At 35.5% G+C, this 17,669-nt stretch overlaps 1 protein-coding gene across 1 annotated transcript in view; it reads left to right on the top strand.

Moving 5' to 3' along the window:
• Positions 1–17,669, top strand: part of CDC42BPB (CDC42 binding protein kinase beta) — a 132,099-nt gene that overhangs the window by 38,447 nt on the left and 75,983 nt on the right. The window contains exons 4-7 of the mRNA XM_044659909.1: positions 6,777–6,925; positions 12,599–12,692; positions 13,999–14,199; positions 17,356–17,604. Of these exons, the coding sequence (XP_044515844.1) occupies positions 6,777–6,925; positions 12,599–12,692; positions 13,999–14,199; positions 17,356–17,604 (693 nt within the window). The remainder of the gene's footprint in view (positions 1–6,776; positions 6,926–12,598; positions 12,693–13,998; positions 14,200–17,355; positions 17,605–17,669) is intronic.

Genomic DNA, 17,669 nt, shown 5'->3' with positions numbered 1-17,669 from the left:
AATGTAGCATGACAGCTGCTCCTGCAGGTGCTACTTACATCCCTAGTTGTTGAAGACCTGGAAAAGTTCTTGCTAACAAAGACCGTGGCACTGTTAAATAATACAATGCTAAAAACTGATATGATTTTACCAGTGAAAATGACACTAAAGAAGCATAAACTTCTGCTTTACTGCTATACCCTAAGGATAATGAAACTTTTCCATCAAATTTGCAGCTGAAACCTTCCCATATATGTTGTCTTCCCCAATGAAATATGAGCAACTTGTTCTAAGAGATCTCTGAACAATTTTCTTTTTAGGATTTCTTGAAATATGTTATCTAAACTCTTTTTTTTGGTTATGGAAATAATATAGACCAGTGATTATATATTTTTTCTCCTCAATATCTTTCATGTCATTTTTGTTTTTATTGTGAAATATCTTACATTTCCTTCTATTTTTCAGTCTTTTGACTTAATATTTTTTTGTTGTTTCATGGAATTATTGGCTTCTGTTTGGTTCATTCTAATTTTCAGGGAATATGTTGCTTTGGCAAAGTTCTGTTACCTATTTTGTCAAGTTGCCCTTTCAAGTTCTTTCTTCCAAAGTTCTCATTTCTTTCGCAATTTTTTCCTCTAGCTCTAATTTCTTTTGATAACAATATTTTAAACTCACAAAATACCTCTTGCTTCATCTCTCCTAGGAATTCTAGTTTATTTTTTTCATTGAGACTTTGCTTGAAGATGTTTTAGGGTCATTCTGGGTTTGTGTCTTGAGTGTTCCTGTTACCATAAAAATTTTCTTGATGGGATTCTTTTTTTTGTTTGCTAATACTTCATACTTAATGTTAGGGCCAGATTTAAACACTTTTTTTTTAACCCTTAACTTCTGTGTGTTGGCTCCTTGATGGAAGAGTGGTAAGGGTGGGCAATAGGGGTCAAGTGACTTGCCCAGCGTTACACAGCTGGGAAGTGTCTGAGGCAGGATTTGAACCTAGGACCTCCTGTCTCAGGGACTGACTTTCAATCCACTGAGCTACCCAACTGCCCCCTTTAAACACTTTTGGAAGGAAGGTCTGGGTTTTCTTTGCATATTGGATGTTGTTATCCCAAGATCACAGGGACAGCAAGTTTTTATTGCTCCAAAAGTGTTCTGATCCAGGGGAGAATTTGATCACTGCCCCTAAGATCTGAGCTCTGCATGCTCCTTATCTAAGTTTGGACTTAAGTAACAGTGGATTGCTGTTGGATTCAGCTCATATCAGCCATCTGGGAAGTTGTGTTGCTTCAGTGACAGAACTATAAGCTCCCCTGGAGTTTGGGACTCTTGCCCTGGCTAGCCACTCAGGCTTCTGACTAGGCTTGAAGCTAGAACCTGAGACCCTGCCCAGGGCCTAGAATCTGAGTCTTGCTTCTGAACTTGCTCCTCTTTCCTTTCAGAGCACTACTTGGGGCCTGCTATATAGTTTCTTATCCTTCCTCACTCCTCCTTGGCCTGGGTAGTGCATAATAAAGCTGCTGGTTGGCACCTGTTCCAGTCCTTTATATGAGCTCAGATGCCTTGGTCTGGTCTGGATCTTGAAGCTTTTCCTAGGGCCACTCCTGGCTAGATCCTCACCAGTGTCTTCAGACTCCTCTGCCTCCCTCCCTCTACCAACGTCAGTTGGCAGAATGGCTCACTGTGACTTTTTCTTGGGTTTCTCCGTTAAGATTTGGTCTGCTGCATTTTCTGAGGTCTATTTGCAGTAATTTTTTTTGTTGTGAGTTAGTTGCACTTTTTCTTGATGCTCCACTGCTTCATTTAAATATTTTCCACCCACTTGATTCCTAGATTATTTTCATTATATTCTTTACATTTATACTCAGCATGTGCCAAAAATCTTAGTTCCATTTTATGCTATAGTAGCTTAAAGCTGCTACCCTGTATTAATATAACCATATTTAATATAAATATTAACATAATTCTCCCCATCCCTTTGATACTTAATGTTTAGTAAGTATGCTTCCTATTGTCTTTAGGAAAAAATGTGAATTAAAAAAATAATCTTTTTGGATCTCTCTTGTTTTATTGTACCACTTAAAATTTCTTCCTGTATCCTCTTCCCCTGCCCCACCCAGGTAATTATTCCATATCACAAGAATATTTTGACACATAAAGAAAAAGGAGGAAAATAATGAGTAAACCCAATCAGCACATTGAAAAAAATCTGAAAATATGTGCAGTGTTCCACATCCGTGGACTTTCCACTTATACAAGGAAGTGGAAAGAGAGGGGCAACTAAGTAGCACAGTGGTTAGAGCCCTAGGCCCAGAGGCTGGAGGCCTGGGGTTCAAATATGGCCTCAGACACTTCTAGCTGCGTGACCCTGGGCAAGTCACTTAACTCCAATTGCATATCTGCTCTTCTGCTTCTGCTTAGTATCACTTCTAAGATAGAAGGTAAGAGGGATTTTTTTAAGTGGAAAGAGTTGGCTTTTTGTGTCTTCCTTAGGGATCATACTTGTAATCTTACAATATTCTATTGTTTTATCATTGTTTTTCTTTCCATATATATTGTTGCCATCATTGTATATATTGTTTTCTTGATTCAGCTTTTTTCACTTTGCATCATTTCCAATTTTCCCAGCCATTCTTATCAAATAGGGAAGTCTTTTCTAAATAATTTATGGTGTGGGGTTTATCAAACACTAGGATATTGATTTCCATTATTTTTATTCTCCTTTGTCTAGTCTGTTCTAGTAATCTACTCTATTTTTTAAACTAATACCAAATGAATTTGATTAATGCTCCTTTGAATTATAGTTTAGATCTAAAAGAGTTCCTTATTTAATACATTTTTCCCCTTGATATTCTAAATCTTTTGTTTCTCCAAATGAATTGTCATTATTTTTTTTTCATTTCTAAATCATTGCCTAAGTGATAGTATGTTCCCTCTCTCCTTACCTTGCATTTAACTATCTTATATTTGCTTTTGTATATGTACATGTTGTCTCCCCTAAGAGAATGTAGGTTCTTTTGTCATCAGGGATTATTTTGTTGTTGCTGTTGTTTTGTTTGTTTCTTTTTGGTTTTATATATACGGAGTTTAGGAGATAGGTGGTACAGTGAATAGATGTCTGGGCCTATGATCAAGAAGACCTGGATTCTAAGTTAACCTCGACATTTACTAGAGATGTCACCCAGGACAAGTTAACCACTGTCTACCTCAGTGTTCCTAACTATAAAATAGGGATAATAATAGTATCTACTTCAAAAAGTTATTGGGAAGATCAAATGAGATAATATTTGTAAAGTATGTAGCACAATGCCTGGTACATAGTAACCATTTGTTGGGGGGGGGGGTCTCCTTCAAGATACAAAGTCTGGTCTAGACTAGTGGTGTCAAACTCAGATAAATGAACCATTAAGCTATATTTTAAAAATCACTCTGGACTACATATTGACTTAGAAAAAAACCACATTAACATTATCTGTGTTCTATTGTATTTTTATTTTTGTTAAATATTCCTCAAACTACATTTTAATGTAATTCAAAGTCCATTTGAGTTTTGTAGACTCTCTGGTCTAGTCATTGGTCCCATCTCATTCTCAGTGATAACTACATAGTTAAATTTGACTACCGTCATTGGGACACCCCAGCTCACTTTGCTTGAACCTACTTGGTATACTTCTGCTACCACATCTTTTATTGTTGGATCCTTTCTTGGGTTTCTGTCACCTGTGAAATACAGTTTCTTCCACACTGTTTACATTTTAGCTATTCTCATTCTCTCTCTCTCTCTCTCTCTCTCTCTCTCTCTCTCTCTCTCTCTCTCTCTCTCTCTCTCTCTATCTATCTATCTATCTATCTATCTATCTATCTATATATGCCATTCCTCTGATAGTAACAATTTTCTTCTCTTTCAGTTTCAGAATTGTCCCTTTACCCACCCCCACATTAGATAAAGTTTATCAATATCTAAGAGCCTATCTTTGCTGTATTTTATTTTTATTTATTTAGAATAGTTTTCCATGGTTCCATGATTCATGGTCTTTCTCACCCCCCCCCCCCCGAGCTAACATCAAAACCCTAATCATATCCCCATCAAACTACATGCTTGATCATATGTTTTTCTTCTGCATTTCTGTTCCCACAGTTCTCTCTCTGGATGTGGATAGCGTTCTTTCTCACAAGTTCCTCTGGATTGTCTTAGATCATTGCATTGCTGCTAGTAGAAAAGTCTATTACATTTAATTGTGCCACAGTGTATCAGTCTTTGTGTACATCTTTGCTGTATTTTAAACCACTGTCTTCAAATCATCCATTTCAGGTGGTTCTTTTAAAAAAATGTTGTTTTGAGTACATAGAAAACCTTGTTCATAAACCTTTTCTAACCCATTTTAAAATAGCCTTTGGTATATAGCAGGGACTTGCAAACCATGGCTTGCCCAATGCCTGTTTTTTTTTTTTTAATAGCCCTCCAGCTAAGAATAGCTTTTACATCTCAAAACAAAATTTTATTGTATTTTAAAATGTAACAATTTTTAGTTGGTGGGCCATATTCATATCCACCCTGAGATTTCCAATATCTTATATGTTGTACTGTGCTCATCATTGTAGTATAAGAACCTGCTTTAATTATTTTAAATGAGCTTTCCAGTTTTTGCTTTTATAAAAGTTTAACCAATAATTTATGAGTTATTGTCTCATTGACCTAACTGTATCCAATGTTTCATGATAGGGGAAGTAATTTTTTCCCACTTGTCTGTGCCTTCCAGAGCTAACTTTAAGCTTAATATTTTCCATCTCAGCTTGTTTCCTAGAGTGCAACCATTAGCTTCAAAAATTCTTTGCTCACATTTTTTTCAAATCATTGATAATCAGAAAAACTGATAATCCTCTTGTAGACAGTGCTTTAAGTGTGATGGATTGGTATATTATCTTCTCTCCTTTTAATAAACTAAAGCCATTTGGAACAGGAGCTACTAAATCATAGAGATTTTGTAGATTGCATATTATCTTAGAAAACCACATATTATCTATTTTATTGTATTTTTATTTATTTTGTTAAATATTCACCAATTACATTTTTTTTTTTAATTTTAAACCCTTAACTTCTGTGTATTGACTTATAGGTGGAAGATTGGTAAGGGTAGGCAATGGGGGGTCAAGTGACTTGCCCAGGGTCACACAGCTGGGAAGTGTCTGAGGCCGGATTTGAACCTAGGACCTCCTGTCTCTAGGCCTGGCTCTCAATCCACTGAGCTACCCAGCTGCCCCCTCACCAATTACATTTTAATCTGGTTCCTCAGGTTTCATGCACCACTGATGAAACTGTGCTTTAGGTCTTCCTGACTTGGTAGGACCTGCTGGAGCCAGTTCTTTACTATAATTGTTTAAACCTTTAGAGCTTCATGGGAAACAAAGGACAGATAATTCTAACAACTATGCACATAGTTGGCACTATTTATTTAATTAAATGATGAACTCACTAATGAACCATGTAAAAAAAAGTTCCAGCCTGTTAATATTGTTTAACAACAAGCGCCATATACAGAATGTAAGATCTGTTTTTCTTGTATGAATTGAATATACTAGTGTTTTAAAAGGCTTGCCTCTTTCCTCAAGCACTTATTATTAACACCCAATGAAAGAACTTGAGAGAGAAAGCAAAACCTCTTTAGAAAAACAAATTTCATTTCAGTCCTATGGACTTTTTTCTTAGTGACCTAAGTGTACTTTATACTGAAACCAACTAGTAATTAATTTTTAAGATGATAAACTATTTAACTCTTTTCTAGTTTTATATCTTATTTTTATATTTGCATATAGACAGTTCTTGCTTTATATAAATTTTCATTACATAAATTCAACTGTGTAAAGAATTTTGAAAGAAATCCACATTTCAAAAGAACAACTGTGTTAAATTTTATTCTAGAGTACTATGCTTTCTCTTTCCACTCCTTCCTCTTGGTGTTGCTTGGTCTACCACCCATCCACCAAAAAAGACCCAAAAGCCTCCAAGCAAAAGCAAAAGAGCAGACATGGCTTGAGACTTTGACACTAAGAAAGGAGGGAAACTCTTGCCCCTTCTACGCCCACCATTTCCACCTGTGCTAGGGTACTACATGTCTGTTCCAAGTCCTTGTATGTTGCTTATCCTTTTCTGTCTGTGCCTGTGTGCCTCCCAAATCTATCTCACCTTTTCTTCTTCTGACCTGGGCCCTGCTTGGCTGGTTCCAGTCTTACCTGTTCCTCCTCCAATTCTTGCTTCTCTGTCCCTGCTCCCCCACCCCCATCCCCCTGTGTCCTTAAAGCATGTGGAGTCCTCTTCCTACCTCCCTCCCTCCTTTATCCAGCCCCAGGCAAATTCACATTTCATAAATTCACTTCACTTAGAGGTCTGTGGAGTGGTCCACTTGATATAAAGCAAGAATTTGTATAAGTCTTCAGACAAGATAATTTTTTCATGTTTTGCTTGGAAAGTTTAGTGTTATCAAAGGTATGATTCTTATTTCTTTTGGTATTTTAAAAAGCTTGACTCTCCTTATCACTTTGTTTGCCAGTGTATGTATGTTAATTTCATTATCAGTTGATTATAAATAGTTAAGAAAAAAGTTAGAATAAAATATATGGCGTTAGATTTTCCAAAGGAAAAAATAATTATAACACAGAGATAGCTCATTCCATGCTTCTTACAATATATCCCCAAATAGTCTTTACTTCCTGATCAAAAATAAGAATTTAGCCTTTGTCATGTTTGTCTTTCCTAGTGATGATTAAATATTCTCCTTCCTCCTTTCCTCCTCTATTTATAGTACTTAGTAATGGACTACTATGTTGGTGGTGATTTACTGACACTCCTCAGTAAGTTTGAAGACAAACTTCCTGAAGATATGGCAAGATTTTACATCGGTGAAATGGTGCTGGCCATACACTCCATTCATCAGCTGCATTACGTACACAGGTAGGGTCAGAGGATCAGCCATTTTTATAATCAGGAGGGTACTTAGAGATCTAAGCTACCCTCCTCATTTTACAGGTAATAATAGTTCATATTTCTAAGGGACTTTGGAGTTTAGAGAATACTTCTCACAATCCTTCTACATAGGGCATGTTGCTCTCTAGATAAGAAAACAAGCCAAGAGAGGTTAATGACTGCTGCCAGGGAAGTAAATGTCAGAGATAGTGTTTGAGCCTATACTTTTAAAAGTCCAAATCCAGTGCTTTTAAAAATATACCTTGTTGAATTACTTATATGTTTCATTGATTGTGAAAGTAATGTGTTAAAATACCTCCTTTGAATATTTAGAATAAAAAGTATCAGTTAGGAAATGCATTATGTTGACTACAACTCATCTATGTCTGTTCATCATGTATAAATCACTCTATCCCATCCAAAATAGAAAAGGGAGAAGTGAGGTTCTTACTGTCACTATCTCAGAGTGAGAAGCCAGTGTTCTAAACTTGGAAGGGCGAGTGGGAAGGGAAAGAAAAGATATGTAAAAGTGTATATTTTCCCAATGGTATTTACATATTACTATGTGATTATTCAGAGAGCTTAGCTTATTTCTGCCCTGAGGGACATCACTCTACTCAACATAAGGGAGTTTGGAAGCAAGCATAACACAGGGAAAGAATGAAATGGGGAAGTATTAGGAAATAAAAGTAGGTGAAATAGTGTTTGAGACAAACCTCATTATTGGGCATCATAAAGAGAGTTGGCTACAACCTATCTTGCCACTCTCTGATTAATCACATACCTTTTGGGGTCAAGCCTTGACATTACCCAAAGGGGCCAAGATACAAACTTTAGAGACCATTGCTCTAGAGAAGGAGATCTAACTATCTAAATGGTGATTTTTTTCCATAATGATTAGAAAGCTTTTCCTTATTCTTATTAATTATCAGATTTAAAGTACTTATATCTGTTGAACCCTTGGACACACTAACAAACAATATTTATCTCTGAAAGCATCAAATTCCTTAGCCATGTCTCATCATAAAAGTATAAAGTTTATTAAGGCCAACAGATTCAGATTTTAATAAAGATGAACCATATTGCTGAACATCTTGTTAAAGCTTATAGCCCAGATTGATTCATTTTATTTCTTGAGTGACTTTATCTGCATATTGAACAACAAGAATAATGGAACAGGACATTGTGATCTCACATGACATCTCTTTGTGTAATCATCCTAAACCATTTCTTCATTTCCCTTAGGAAAAAAAAAACTACTGTGGTACAGATAGAGAAAGCAATATCTACTGTTTACTATGTGCACTGTGCACAAATCAAGACATAAAAGAAAGTCTTTGGCCTCAAGAAACACTAGGAATTGTCAGTGAACCTTTTAGAGATCATGGGCCCAAACTGCACTTTCAAGCTGCCTTTGACCCGCCCCCCCCCCCCACACACACACACAACCACAGATAACGGTGGAGGGAGGAAGCTCTTGCATTGGGCTGCTACATGGAGGGGTGGGGCATATAAAATTTGTCCTCAGGCACAGTGGAGAGGGGGGACAGAGCAGCCCCCTCCAGCACACTGGGGCAGGTATGCCACAACTTTGCCAACATAATACTGGGGAATATATCATATAAACAAATAAGCAAATACAAGATACTTTGAAGAGTGAGATACAGTCTGAGCTGAACCTTGAAGGAAGCTAAGAGATGGAGGTGAGGGAAAGGGTGTGAAGAATAGTCTATATGGAGGCATAAAGCATGTCAGTCTAAAAGGCAACTAACATTTATTAAACCCTTATTTTGTGCTAGGCACCATGCCAAATGCTAGATATTTTTTAAAAGGGTGAAAATAGGCCTTACCCTTAAGGAGTTCACATTCTAATAAAGAGGGAAGACAATATATTAGGAACACTCGAAGAATATACAGAGTTATTGGAAGGTTAGCTTGCTTACTGGTTCTAACAGCTAGGAGGATCAGAAAAAGCCTGCAGAAGGTGAGATTTGAATTGAGTCTTAAAGGAAGCCAGAGGTGAGAAGAAGAGTATTGCAGGTATTGGAGAGAGCAAGTGAAAAGGCTTTGACTTGGAAGATGAGTTCCTGTGTTAAATGGACAGCCTGTGTTGCAGGGTTGAACAATATTTGTAGGGTGGATTAAAGTGTTAGAAGACTAGAAAGATAGGAAGGGTCTAGGCTGTGAAGGTCTTTAAGAGCATAAACAAATCTGGCCATAGTAACTTCCTAGTTGTGTGACCCTGATCAAATCACTTAACCCAATTGCCTAGTCCTTACCACCCTTCTGTCTTTGAATTGATACTAAGACAGAAGGTAAAGGCTAAAAAAAAAAAAAAGCCAAGCATAGACTTTTAATATTTTGATCCTGAAAGTAATAAAATGCCCCTGGAATGGAGGAGAGTTAACATGTAACATGCTTGGAATTGTACCTTAGAAAAATGCTTTGGATGGAGGATGGATTAGTGTGGAGAAAGACTTGAAACAGGAAGGGTCTCACTTTCAGGGGAGGTATACAGGAGGAGGTGTGGAGGTAGAAATGATAAAATAATAATAGCTAACATTTATATAGTGCTTACTATAGGCAAAGCACTTTTATATTTATTGTCTCATTTGGCCTTCTTTTTTTTAAACCCATACATTTGTCTTAGAATCAGTACTGTGTATTGGTTCCAAGGCAGAAGAGCAGTTAAGGGCTAAGCAATGGGGGTTCAATGACTTGCCCAGGGTCACACAGCTGGGAAATGTCAGAGGTGAGATTTGAACCCAGGACCTCCCATCTCAAGACCTGGCTTTCAATCCACTGAGCCACTAGGTACCCTTCATTTGATCTTCACAACCATGAGAGTTGGGTGCTATTACTATCCCCATTTTACAGATGAGGAACTGAGACAAACAGGTTAAATGACTTGTCCAGGATCACACATTGGATCCATGTCTGAAGTCAGATATAAATTCAGGTCTTCCTCACTCCAGGCCCATTGCTCTATTCACTATACTATTTGGCTGCCCCCAGATTTGATAGAAAATTTGGATCTATACAGTGAAAATTAAAGGATGACATTGAGGTTGCATGCCTGGATGACTAGGAGGATGGTAATCTCAGTAGTCATAAGGAAGCTTAAAAGAGGGGAAAGAGTATTAGAATAAATATAAATATATTGTAGTGAGTTTGAGATGCCTATGGGATGTCCAGTTTGAGATATCCAAAAGACCGTGATGTGGGATTGACTGTTCAGGAGAAAAGACTAAGACCGTTTATATAAACATTGGTAATCATCTCTTTAGAGAAGATAATTAAATTCATGTGAGCTGATGACATCACCAAATGAGATAGTATAAATTATAAAGGAAAGGCAGCTCAGGACAACCTTGGAGGACTTGGCAATCGATGAAGATCCAGCAAAGAAGACTGAGAAGGAAAAAAACAGATAGGGGAACCAGAAGAGAGCAGTTTCACAAAAACCCAGAGAGAAAAAGAGTATCCAGGAAAAGAACATGATTGGTAGTGTCAGATGCTACAGAGGTCAGAAAGGATGAAAATTAGGGAAAAGTCATTAGATTGACAATTAAAAGATCATTAGTGGGCAGCTGGGTAGCTCAGTGGAGTAAGAGTCAGGCCTAGAGACAGGAGGTCCTAGGTTCAAACCCGGCCTCAGCCACTTCCCAGCTATGTGACCCTGGGCAAGGCACTTGACCCCCATTGCCCACCCTTGCCAATCTTCCACCTATGAAACAATACACCGAAGTACAAGGGTTTAAAAAAAAAAAAAAAGATCATTAGTAACTTTAGAGAGAGCAATTTCAGTTGAATAATGAGTTTGAAAGCCAGATTGGAGAATTTTTAGAAGAGGATAAGAGAAGAGGAAATGGAGGAATTGGAGGAGCTACATGTAAGGTGTAAACTCTCAAGGAGTTTAGATGAGAAGGGAAGGAGAAAGATAAATGATGATAATTACTGGGGAGGGTAGGATCATATAAGGGTTTTTTAAGGATAGATGAGACATGGGCATGTTTATAGGTAGAAGAGAAGTAGCCAGTTTACAAAGAGTTAAAAGATAGAAGAGAGTGGTCATAATACTAGTGACAGTTTACTGGAAAAAAATACAAGGGAGGGGCAGCTGGGTAGCTCAGTGGATTGAGAGTCAGGCCTAGAGACAGGAGGTCCTAGGTTCAAATCCGGCCTCAGATACTTCCCAGCTGTGTGACTCTGGGCAAGTCACTTGACCCCCATTGCCCACCCTTACCACTCTTCCACCTAGGAGCCAATATACAGAAGTTAAGGGTTTAAAAAAAAAAATACAAGGGGATGGGATCAAGGGTAATATAGTGGAGTTTACCATGGAAAGGAGGACTACCTGTTTATCTGAAACTGAATTGGAGAAAGGAGGGGAAAATGTCTTGATTGATGTGCGATAAGGAGGAGAAACTCTTAGGCTAATGTCTTAAAATCCACATCTGGGAGGTTGGGATGAGAAAGTACTATGGGAAACTTGAGGAAAGGCGATGTTTGAAATGGCTGCTACAGAGAGTAGTATAATGAATTGATTAGAGGAAGAATAGAATGGTTGCAGCAAGGGCCCAGTTGAGAGCATATAACATAAATAAATATGTAGTGGACTCAGTCACATGATTTCATATTAATACCCTATGGTAGTTTTTGCTAGCAGGAGATACCATTATCCTCAGCACATGTTTTTTCCAGGGGATATGTGAACCCTTAGTTATATTATTATGTGCCTTATGGCTAGAATTTTAAAAATTTAATAATTAGCCTTTTTACAAGTTATCTTTAAAATGTGATTTGGTTTGATATGTTTTTTAGAGGCCATTTGGAAAGAAAACCCTTAGGAAATAAAATTCACTTTTTACAGTCATTCTGACTTCTTTTTTAAAGAAAAAACCCATTAGAATATATATTGCAGAATAGTATAAATAAGAGTATTGTTAAGGAAAATCTTATTAGTGTATGGAATTATTTTTCTCATAAGAGTATTAATAAGTTCAGATTTTCTCCTTGCTTTTGAAAGAGAGGCAGTGTGATGTAGTGAATAGAAAGCTGATCTCAGAGCCAAGATGCCTTGGTTTGAAGTCCTGCCTCTTAACACATACTGACTGTGAACCTCTCTGGGCAAGTCACTGGAACCTTGTGTTCACTGTTAGGTGGTGCAGTGGATGGGAGTTATCAGGCCTAGTGTCTGGAAAACATAGTCCTCACATATTTGTTCATGACTCTGGGCAAATGATTTAACCTCCTCATTTAGCCTACCTAAATTTCTTCATCTATAAAATAAGCATCTATCTCCAAAGTTGTCATGAGGACAAAATGAATTAGTTTTTGTCAAACACTTTGCAGTTCTTAAAGTGATATATCAATTTTAGCTATTATTAGTTTGTAAGGTTAGCAGTATAACAATAACACGTAAAATACAGAATATTGCATAATTCTTTTGTTTTCTCTCTTAATTGGTTAAAATGAAACATCAGAATGACTATCATCATCTTGAAGCATTTTTCTTTGAATAAGTCATCTTAACTATTCACTAAATCATATTAGTATCTTCTCAACAGATCCATTGTTAAATTGGGACTTTGACCTAATATTGTTTATATTGGATTGAATTTGTTCAACTTAAAAAAAATTTTTTTTTTTTACCAACAGAGATATTAAACCTGACAATGTTCTTTTGGATATGAATGGTCACATTCGCTTGGCAGACTTTGGATCATGTTTGAAGATGAATGACGATGGAACTGTATGTAGTATGGGAATTTTCCACTTTGAGGTTTTTCTTTGGACTTAAATTTTGCAATATAAATTATTTTTTTAAGGAATTATATTACCAATGTGATCAGAAATTAACATTCTACTTAGTACTAGGCGCTGATCAAAATGTTCTTTAATTCCAGTAAAAGAAGATAGTGCTTACTGCAAATGCTTCAAATATCTCATAAATAGGATTTGCTTAAATAAAAAAGTCAAAAATATCCTGAACCACAAAACTATATTAAAAGAGAGTTTTTGGTTTTGGGGGCATAATAGTAACTTAATTTTTTTCCCAAATCCTTACCTTCTGAACTCGTACAAATTCTAAGACAGAGACTAGCAAGGGCTAGGCAATTGGGATTAAGTGACTTGTTCAGACTCACACAGCTAGGAAGTGTCTTAAGGTCAGATTTGAACCCAGGTCCTCTTGTCTATCACTATGCTACCTGACTGTCAAGTAACTTAATTTTTAAAAAACAAAAAAACATAATATATATTCTGTCATCTGTGGACCAACTTAACTAAAGTGTATAGACCCATTACCATGTTGATATAAGGAAGGATAATACACTTTTTAGCTATTGTGACCCATGAAGACTATATATATAAGACAGAAGTTTGTTTTGGTAGAAAGAGTACACATTCTAACAGTGATTACAAATCATTAAAGTATTAGAGAAGTAATCATTTAAAAGAAGATGTGGTATAGTGGATAGAGAGCTGATCTTAGAGCCAAGATGACTTGGGTTCAAGTTCTGTAACGATTGAAATTCTTGAGAGAATTTCTTAATTTTAAAATAATTTATTATTGTCTGGTTAAGACATCCTAATTATAGTCAGATGATTCCCACAGCAATCAAAAGACAATGGAAACTCCTGGCCAAGTTACCTATATGCATTTTTGGGAGCTCATTATTCAACTCCTCCCTTGAATATCCAAAGACATTTCTAATTGGTTTTATCACATGATTTAATGAAGCCAATGATGCTCATGAAATTTACCTTTGTTTGACATGAAGCTGGAAAGTATTGTTAACATGAGTAGCAGAATTAGGATCCATAAAGATCTTTATTAAAAAGAAAATGGCAGAATTTTTGTTGAAAGAAATAAAAATAATTTTCATTTCTGTAGAGCTTTTCAGTTTATAAAGTGTTATTTCTCAAAATAACTGTAAAGAATATGGTGCATATATTATCATTACAGTTTTACAGTTGAAAAAAGCAACCCTCGGACACTTAAATATTGAGCATTTGGTGGATTTTAGGGTCATAATTTAAAATCTTTCTTCCCTAAGGTCCAGTCTTCTGTGGCAGTGGGCACACCTGACTACATTTCGCCTGAGATTCTACAAGCAATGGAGGATGGAATGGGAAAATATGGCCCAGAATGTGATTGGTGGTCTCTCGGTGTTTGCATGTATGAAATGCTATATGGCGAAACACCTTTTTATGCAGAATCATTAGTGGAAACTTATGGAAAGATTATGAATCATGAAGTAAGAAATAATTTTTGTATTTGTTCCTTTGTATACATAAAATAATATAATTTCACCTGCATCAAAAGTACTTTTGGAAGTTTTAGTGATGCGATTTGCTAAATATATGTTAATTGAGAAGAAAGGCTTTGTTCTTTCTTGATTAGTAGACTGAAACTTATTAGGATAGATTTTCTTTGGATTCAAGTTAGAGAATTTTAAAATAACCTATTTATTGTTTCAAATTCCTGGGGTTCCATTACCTAAATTTACTGTTCAGTATCCCTGTGCACACAGTCATATGCACACAGTATATGTTCAGATATACACAATTAAAGCATGGCAATGAACCATTTCATTTTGTATCTTTCATTGCTCATTTGAAGCTCTGATAAAACTTAGAGTCTGAGGGAAGGAGCAAAAAGCATCTTCAGAGAACCCTTACTAAGTCATTCAGGTAAGAAGTACTGAACCTCTTTGTTGCTGATTTGTCAGCGAACACATGGAGAATTAATAAGATTGCCTGATTGTGTGTGTGTGTGTGTGTGTGTGTGTGTGTGTGTGTATACACACACATAAACACAAACTAGTTTCAGAAAACATTTTATATTAAAACAAGATTTCTGAAGTATATAGTCCTCACATTTTAAATTACTCATAAGTTTTTCTTGAAACAAATTTATTTACTTTATACAAGACACTAATAGATACTGCTTTTGAGAAATTCACAAATATAACATGAGGTAGCTTTAAAGAAAAGCTTCATGATTGTTTGATTTTTTAAAATAGTAAATATTGGTCATGGCTAGTGTTTGGAATTTTCACTTATCAAATTTATCACAAATATCAGCAAACTTGATTGAACTATTGATTTGAAAAGTAAAGTTAAAAGATTTTATCTTTTTTTTTAGCATTTATTTTTTGAGTGATACATTAAAAATTTGATTGTTCTCTATAAATACTATTAGAAACGCTTGATCTAAAATATTTTATAGTAAATATAATTGAAAACATAGCTTTCATAATTTTAGTATAGTTTATGAAAAAGCTGAACTTGTAAATTATAAAGATAATTTATCTTCAAATAATACTATATGCCTAATACTTTAGAAGCAAAAGTGTCAAAGCATTCTCACCAATGAAATTTAATAACCCAAAGAAATTAACTTATAACAAAAAACTTCTCAAACCACTTTTTAAAATGCCTAGGATTTATAATTGAAAATCTACATATGATTAAAAATACTAGCTCTAGGATATGTATTTTGCTGAAATCACTTATAGAATTTTTAAGATTTTGGGTCTAGAGAACCGAGCCCAAATCTTTTATCATTTGTATTCTTTTCATTATTTTGTCAAGTAAGGGAAGCATAAATAGCTGTTTTTTAAAAGGCAAAAAGTACCTAATAGAAAGTTATTGCTAACTGCTAAAAGTTTTAAGTTACAGATCAGTGTTTCAGTCACCAACTAGCATTTTCATTAATCAAACCAAATCTGAATAGTGAGTGTTTGGCTGTGGTTTACATTTAATTCAGTGATTCCCTAACTTGTTAACTGTTATATTATCTGTTTGAATAGAGCAATAATTTTCAAGATATTAAATTATCACTACTCATAAACTCTAGATAAGATAAGATAAGGTTAACTCTCCCTTCTGTTTCTTACCTCTACCCCACCCCCCCCAAAAGGCAAAACTTTCAAAAACAACTTCCTTACCCTTTTTGAAAAATTAATATATCCACCTCCTCTTCTAAAGCTAGGACTGCTTTAGGAAGAGGGAAAGAGAAGCCAGGATCAGAGGTTTTCTTTGTCTTCTTTCATTACCTTTTTTAACCATTAATAAGTTGAGTAGTTGATCTTTACCTATTTGATACAAAAGACACAATAGGCATGGGGAAATGGGATTGGTACAATGAAAATCTGGGTTCTTAAAAGTGCTGAATCTAAGTATTTCAAAGAGAATATGTAGAAAGTTTTCTGTGTTTTCCAGGGTTTGATAAACGTTGCCCAAATAAAAAAATAATCACTCTGCTTTTTTTGTTAATGAAAAATAAATTGTCTGAATATTTGTTTTTTATATCATTACATTAATATTTTCATTTTTAAAGTATTTAATCTCAGTACAACTGGGAAAATTTTCTGTCTACTTTTCCTAGATATGTAACTCCTTCTGCCTTCAAGATTTTAGGTGCTCTCTGAGTGTCCCGTTTGGATATCATATGTTTCATTGAAGTAACACATGCCTGACTGTTCTTTCTCTTTTTAAACTCTTACCTTTTGTCTTAGAATCAATACTGCTTATTGATTCCTAGGCAGAAGAGCAGTAAGGGTTGGGCAGTGGGGTTAAGTGACTTGCCCAAGGTCACTTGGGCTAGGAAGTATCTGAGGCCAGATTTGAACTTAGGACCCTCCCATCACTAGGCCTGGCTCTCAGTCCACTGAGCCACCCACCTGCCTCCCAAACTGTTCTTAAGAAGCAGCTGTACAACAATATTGACTTCCCCAATAGACTTATTATCTCTTCTGTCAGATTCAAACTCTAAAGTTTAAATCTAGAAATTGGTTTTCACAAATGGAAGTCAAGCTAAATAATATTCTCATTCTTTTTCTCCTTTTCAGCCTTTTTCTCTTAACTCTTCTTTTCCTCCTCATTTTGCCTTTTGTTTTCTCCTTAATTTTCACTTTCCCTTTCTTCAAAAGGCACATGCTTTTCAAATGCCCACATTATATCTTGTGCTAACATATAACAATATTCCTCCATTTCCCACAAATAAAAATTTTTTAAATGTTATAGCCTATCACTATCCTATTCCTAAAATGATTTAATTTCCCAAAACATAGTATTTCACAGAAAATTTAGACACAATACAGAAAGGGTCTCAGCAAATGAAAAGGATATATCATATATTGATTTTAGGGAATACTTTTTCCTTGATCCAGAGTAGAGTAGGTCACATTTTGCGAATTAAATGATAAAACTCCTCTAATTTGTCTTTCTGGTTTTAAACATGTATTAGTTTGCTCTGGTGTTTAGTTAGCATTCCAAAACATCTTTTGAACTTTTTTGAACTAGAATTTCCATTTTAATTATTGTCTGCTAAGTTTTTTATAAAATTTGACATTCATTTCAATATATATTTGAAAAAATGTTGAACTTAATCTTTTTTTTTTTTTTAGGAGCGATTTCAGTTTCCTTCTCATGTTACTGATGTTTCTGAAGAGGCAAAAGACCTCATTCAAAGGCTCATCTGTAGTAGAGAACGCCGACTAGGGCAGAATGGAATAGAAGATTTCAAAAGGCATGCATTTTTTGAAGGAATTAATTGGGAAGACATACGAAATCTAGAAGCACCTTATATTCCAGATGTTAGCAGTCCTTCAGACACATCAAATTTTGATGTAGATGATGATGTATTGAGAAATCCGGTAAGCATAAAAACACTGCTTTATTATTTATCAGGCTAGCTTCAGATGAGAAATACATGCAATTT

Source organism: Gracilinanus agilis, chromosome 2 (assembly GCF_016433145.1).
Source record: "Gracilinanus agilis isolate LMUSP501 chromosome 2, AgileGrace, whole genome shotgun sequence".
Classification (NCBI taxonomy): domain Eukaryota; kingdom Metazoa; phylum Chordata; class Mammalia; order Didelphimorphia; family Didelphidae; genus Gracilinanus; species Gracilinanus agilis.
This window is presented reverse-complemented; position numbering and strand designations above follow the sequence as displayed.